General features: G+C 43.8%; 1 protein-coding gene across 1 annotated transcript in view; it reads right to left on the bottom strand.

Moving 5' to 3' along the window:
• The window catches only part of htr7 (5-hydroxytryptamine receptor 7), a gene marked incomplete at both ends in the record, with an annotated part of 10,987 nt that extends 10,780 nt beyond the window's left edge, over positions 1-207 (bottom strand). The window contains one exon of the mRNA XM_083988645.1: positions 16-207. Within this exon, the coding sequence (XP_083844771.1) occupies positions 16-207 (192 nt within the window). The remainder of the gene's footprint in view (positions 1-15) is intronic.
• Between the last annotated feature and the right edge of the window lie 6,648 nt (positions 208-6,855).

Here is a 6,855-nt window from a genome sequence, read left to right as displayed (position 1 = left end):
AAAAGAGAAAAGGACCTTCTCCACGCGCCCGTAGCTCAGGATGTGCTCCCCGCAGCGCGTGCCGTTCGCCTCCATCAGCAGCGGCTGTTGACTGGACGCGGACGGAGGAGAAGACGTCGCTGCTGCTGCTGCTGCTGCTGCTGCTGCCGCCTCTGCGGCGCTCTGCGCGATCTTCAGCAGCCGCGGCGCGAGCGCCTCGGAGATCATGATGCTGCCGGTCCCGGTCCCGGTCCCGGTCCGGTCCTCCAACCTCAGGTTCCCGCCAAAGAAGCTTCCGTTAGTCGCTCCAACAGCCATCCTTCATCCTTCATCCTCCTTCTGCCGCTGGTTCCCTCTCATCCATGGATCCGTGTGGCATCCACACACACACACACACACACACAGATGTGCCGGTGCTGCTGTGACAGATGAGTAAGTCCCCCCCCCCCCCCCCCCCCCCCCCCCCCCCGCCCTCTCACGCGCCGCCTTCCCCTTCACAAAAACCGCGGCGCCTTAATTCTTCTATTTACAGACACATCGTCGTCATTACGCACGTGGCGCGCCGCGGGCATATTCCCAAAATACCTGACCTATAAAATAAGGTTCGATTCCCCCCGCTCAGTGCTGTGGACGCGCAGCACGCACGCCCCCTAATCCCCCCCCACACACACACAGACACACACACTCCCCCTCTCCTCCTCCAAAGTTAAAAACCCGCAGTGCGCGCACATTTATCACACACACACAAAAAAAGTTGATGCGTGACGTCAGACCATGCGTTGGAGAGCCTCGTGCCGTGGCAGTGTCTGAACGTGCACACACAACGTGCACGACCGTGTCGGAACCCCCCCCCCCCACACACACACACACACACACACACAGTGAGTCCATCCACGGACACACACCGACCGTGCGTAATTACGCAGAATGAAGAGATGGATCTGGTAACTGACTGCAAAGTGCAACACACACACACACACACACGTAATACACACACACACACACACACACACACACACACACACACACACACACACACACACACACACACACACACAGGGAGTTAACCATGGATATGAATGGATGAAGGAGCTGCAGACATGTTGTTATCAGATGTTATCACATGGAGGCTCCTCTGGACATCGTTTATTTGTCATTGTGTTGTTACAATGAAATGATGTTGGAACTCAAAAATAACATCGACACACACACATAAAAATTCATCATCATCAAAAACATTATTACACATAAGGTCGCTGCTCCAGCTCCGCTGTCGAAGGGACAGATGCCATCATACGCACTTTATCTTTCTACACACAGTTACACACATCGCACATTTTCTACTTTGCACTAAAGTCAACGCTGCCAGTTTGTTGTTGTATATACTTTTGTACATCACATTTTATTTGATTTGCTATTGCTATTTTATTATGTATAGTTTGTTCTTTATATTCTTATACTATATGTTGTTATCGTCACTGTGTGTCTGTGTAATGCTGCTGCTGCACTGTCATTTCCCAGCTTGGGATCAATAAAGTCTATCTATCTATCTATCTATCTATCTATCTATCTATCTATCTATCTATCTATCTATCTATCTATCTATCTAAAAACAAGGGTAAAGAAAGTGTCAAAGTCTCACGTGCATGTTTAAAAGCTGCTTACAGAGAATGATGAGGTAGATTGTATTACACGTTTCAGTTCAGTGATGATGAAGACGAAGTGCTGTGTTTATATCTGTCATTTAAATAGCTTTTAAGTTTGATCATGACTCAAGATGATGAGCTGACACCGTCCTTCAGGTTTAACTTCACAGATCTGAGCTCTCTCCATGGTGTCTCAGTCTGTGTGACTCTACACCTCGTTCATTCATGTCTTCTCTGCTCCAACTGCTTCTGAAATCTCTTCTTCATTCTTAAATCTGAGCCCAGTCCTCCTCCTCCTCCTCCTCCTCCTCCTCTGTCAGCTTCCACAGCCGCTTCCTCCTGGAGCAGCAGCGCCCCCCAGTGGCCACAACCCTCTACTGCAGGAAACTGGTTGTTACTACACACTCTGAACTCTGTTCATCACTTAGGCCAGTGGTTCTCAACTGGTGGGTTGGGACCCAAAAGTGGGTCGTGGACCCGTTCTGGATGTGTCACGGACAGCTGGTCAAAAAAGTAAATAATATTTAATGCACATCTGATGTTGGACATGTCTTTTATTTTGAAAAATAACTTATTTTGAAAGGCACATGTCACGTGAACACATGCAGTTGTAATGCTCCTCCTCACTTTCTTATTATTTGCTCTGAATGCAAAGATATCAGTTTCTTATTAATGTGGCCTGAATGCAGTGAATCTGGTTTTGTTTTGTGGGTCTTTATTTTGTGCAATTTGATATTTATTCACTTTAGTGAACATGCTCTGAATGCAGAGATGCATTAGAAGTCAAATATATCGTTTTGTTGGTCTCCATTTTGTGCAGTTTGATATTTTTTTATTCACTTCCGTACATGCAGTTGTCATGGTAACTCCTCAGTTTCATTCATGTGCTCTGAAATGCACTTTGCTCAATAAAGAGCTAAATGAGTTTTTAAAGGCTTTTTAAAAAAAATCTTGGTTTGAATTCTATAAAAGTGGGTCGAGACTTAATGACCATGAGAAGATGTGGAGCCCAGAGTGAGACTAGTGGAGAACCCCTGACTTAGGCTACACCCCAGCAAGAACAACAGGCAGTGGCAACTTACTCATTCCTCGCACCAGATCCAAAGAAGGGGAGGCAGCTTTTAGTGTTTATGCCCCATGAAAATGGAACAGCTTGACACACACAGAGGCAAGGCATCTTTATTTATATAGCAGCGCATTTCATACCAAGGCAACTCAATGTGCTTTACATAAAGACAAAACATAAAAAAAGAAGCATAAACAGAATAAAAAACAAACAAAACACTAAAAACAGAGTTAAAAGCAAGAGCAAATAAAAGTAAAATAAAAGAAAATAGATGAAGTTTTAAGTTCTTAAAAGAGCTGCACATTCACCACGCTATGAGATAATAACACAACGTTACCACACAGAGTTGTTTTAGAGGGAAATTCATGCAAAACCACTGATGCGCGTTGCCTTCAGGGACAGTTTTTCATCAACAGTCTCTGTATTTCCCTCTAGAACAACTCTGTGGTAACGTTGTGTTATTATCTCATAGCGTGGTGAATGTGCAGCTCACAACTTGTCCACCAGAGCGTTGTGGAGTTGTTGGATTGTGTATTTGATGAGTTTGATGAGGTTGGATGAGGATTATGGCAATGAGCCAATGGCCAAAATGTTGAACTATCCCTTTAAATCTGTGACTTGACTGATAAAATCTTCAGAATAAGAGGAAGTTCCTGTCTGATGCAGCTGTGGGCTTCTCTCTCATTGTTCAGGTGTTTGTCCTGACTGAGTTCATCTAATGAATATATGAATAAATAAATGATGAATATGAATCATCTCCATTCAGCTCAGACACAAACACATTAACTCTGTTTATATCAACTGGAAATCTCTCTCTGATGAAATATTAATGACTTACAATTCATTAACCAACAATAATAATAAAAAAAAAATCTGTGATTTATTCCACAGTGCTGCACAGGCTCCGCCCACATGGCGTTGCCAGGCAACAAGGGCTCATTTTAGCTTTAAACAAGATGCTCATTAAAGCAGAAGTAAGTGATATATTTGTGTTAATATAAGTCTTAAATAGTTGTATCTTCCGACAGCAATCACTTACATAGAGTGTTTGGACTGAAACACGGGTCTGTCAGTCCCTCTGCTCTGCTCTGAGCCGAAGAGAAAACATTTATCGTATCCTACAGTTTTTATCCAATGAGGAGAGAGAACGGCATGCAGGGCTGTGTGTGCAGCCAAGGAACGCCGTGAATGTGGTGACGTAGGGACGAGGACTGTTATGATGCGTTCAAGGAAACTCGTGTTTTTCCGACCTGTCATGTATTGGGTTACGTGGGTCACGGCAGTAGTGACGTAGGCACGCACGTGCAGGAAGTGTAAGAGAAGCCATGAGGCGGTGTTATTGATCGATGTGGTGGGAGCAATAAAGACCAGTAAAAGAGACCCTCGGAGTGATGATTGAATTCAGGATGCATGCTCTAATTAAGGAATAAGGGACGCACACTACACGACCTGTGAAGTCGTACCAGTTCGATCTGGTACGAGTTCACGGGTCAGAAGTTACGAGTGGCCGTTATAGTGACTTTCACCGGTAAAACAGGTCGGAAAAACACGAGTGGGTTGCCTGGAACGCTACAAAGTCGTAAGTTGTGACTTGAAGCTGTAATTTACGATTTCAAAAGCCTGCCTGGAACGCAGCATTAGCGAAAACGACCGGACCACTCACTTCTGCTTTAAATATATTAGAGGAGAGGAACTCCAACACACCGACCAATCAACACGCAGGAGAGTTTCTTCTTTGCACCTGACGATAAACTTCTGTAAACCCGATCTATCTATCTATCTATCTATCTATCTATCTATCTATCTATCTATCTATCTATCTATCTATCTATCTATCTAAACTTTGTGTTTTTGCATGTAGCCACTCCTGAGGTGAAGTAAGAAATATCTCAATGAGATTTATAATGATCCAGTGTTGCCTTAGACCAGCTGCATGTGAAATTATTGAATGAGAAATTCAATTCAATAAAGACAAAGAGAGAAATATGTGTGAAGATTTATTTTCTTTCTGTATGAAAATAGCCTCAATCCGATGTTTACATTTTAAATAACTTTTATTGTCCACCTATGAGCAGGATACACTTCACTTTGATTTGTGGAAGGAAGGAAGGACAAAGGGAAAGATGGTAGGAAAGAAGGAAGGGAAAGGGAAGGAAAGATAGATGGAGGGAGGGAAAAGATTGGTTCAAAAAGGAAGAAAGAAGGAGGGAGGGAAAAGGGATTGTGGAAAGAAGGAAGGGGAAAAGGAAGAAAAGAAAGATGGAGGGAGGGAACAGATTTGTTCAAGGAAGGAAGAAGGGAAAGAAGGAAGGGAAAAGGAAGGAAAGAAAGATGGAGGGTCAATTGGATCAAAAGAGGAAGGAAGAAGAAGTAAGGACGAAGGGAAGGAAGGAAGGAAGGAAGGAAGGAAGGAAGGAAGGAAGGAAGGAAGGAAGGAAGGAAGGAAAAAATGATTGTGGAAAGAAGGAAGGATGGAGGAAGAGAACAAATTGGGTCAATTTGACCCAGAAAGACAATAGGAGGGTTATTAAAGGGACAACGAGGAGTTTCTCCATCAGCAGAACGAAAAATTCTGCGACAATAAAAAAGTCTCATATTAATGTGGATGAATCTACGTTACCACTTGTTAATGGTCCATTTTCGATAAATATATTGTTTTGTCTCTATGGTTATTTTGTTATTATTAGTGGTGGTGGAAATGCTGGGCGAGCCGACCAGCGTTTCTTTACTTTAATTCTTGATGAATGAAAACATGAGTCTGTCTTGCACCGGTCAAAGAATTTCACGGTGCGCGGAGGCTCATAAATGTAGTGTGAAAACACTTCGCTTTTCCAAAACTCCTCATTGTCCCTTTAACATCAAATTATAATTCACTGTAAAATATGACAAAGGGATAAATGTGACAGGAAACTGAGATGTTATCTTGTAAATTAGATTAATAATATTATTATTATTATTATAACAACAACAAATTGCATTTATATATAGATGTAATGTTTTAGAAAAGGCTTTTATTTTGGAGGCAGCTCCAGTCCAGTGACTCCACTCCTCCGCAGCTTCCTCCCTCCCCTCGGTGTAAATACTGTGTTGCCAAGTTGGACTCATTTCCGCCTTTCTCTCTCTGTGGTTTCCGGTCGCGAGAGAAAGAGAGAGAAAGGGAAAGGGGGATGAAAGGAACCGGATCTGGATCCCGGGATCAGCTGGACCAGGTTTTACCTTTAGAGAGAAACGGGGAGAGAGACAGGAAGGAAGAAAGGAGAGCAGGTGAGTGACAGTCGGTCGTTTTCTCCGGTTAACAGCTGTGACACCTGTCCACCGTCAGGTCAAATCTTCCTCCTCCTCCTCCTCCTAAAAATATATTATCATGTAGTTTTCAATGTCAGTCTTCAGATTTCTTCTTCATGCGTCCCTAGCCCCTCCCCTCAGACCCCCCCCTCCCCCCTCCACGACAAAACCCTGACAGTAACTTGGCACTGAAAAAAAGAACATTGAAACAGAAAAAAAAATGAAACTGAAAACCAGTGAGACTGGGGGGAAATGCAGTAAAAAAACACACTGAAAAAGATGGACATGAAGAAGAAATCTGAAGACTGACATTGAAAACTACATGATAATATATATTTTTTTTAAATCCAAATAAAATATTGTATTTTTTATGCCTGTGTTCCAACATTTTTCGATGCCGATAGCCTACTTGTTTCAGTGTCAATACAACTTTTATTACAATGCCACATTCTGTTTTCAATGCCAACTTTTAATGTCAGGGGAATAGCTCCATAACTTCAGCGTCGTGCAGAGATGTCACTTCTTGGGCGCTTTTGCAATTCCCACATTCCTCCACCAGGAGGCGCTTCCATTGGACCAATGAGTGTCCTTACTCTCTCCTATTCCAGTGCTCTGTCTACTTGCACCGGGAGAGGAGGCGCTGCCGGCGGCCGCGGCCTGACATCATCACCGCTCCGCTGCTGCTGCTGCTGCTGGTTGGTTGGATGGATGAATCATCGCCTTCTTCTTCCTCTTCTTCTCTGTGGGGGGGTCAGGAGGAGGAGATGCTGTCACTGTCACTGCGTCCGTGAAACACAACACACACAGACACACACGCACCCACCAGCAGCCTGAGAGGAGTAGCAGGAGGAGTAAAGAGGAGTAAGGAGGAGCAGCAGG

The sequence above is a fragment of the Trachurus trachurus genome (genome assembly GCF_905171665.1).
Source record: "Trachurus trachurus genome assembly, chromosome: 15".
NCBI lineage: Eukaryota > Metazoa > Chordata > Actinopteri > Carangiformes > Carangidae > Trachurus > Trachurus trachurus.
This window is presented reverse-complemented; position numbering and strand designations above follow the sequence as displayed.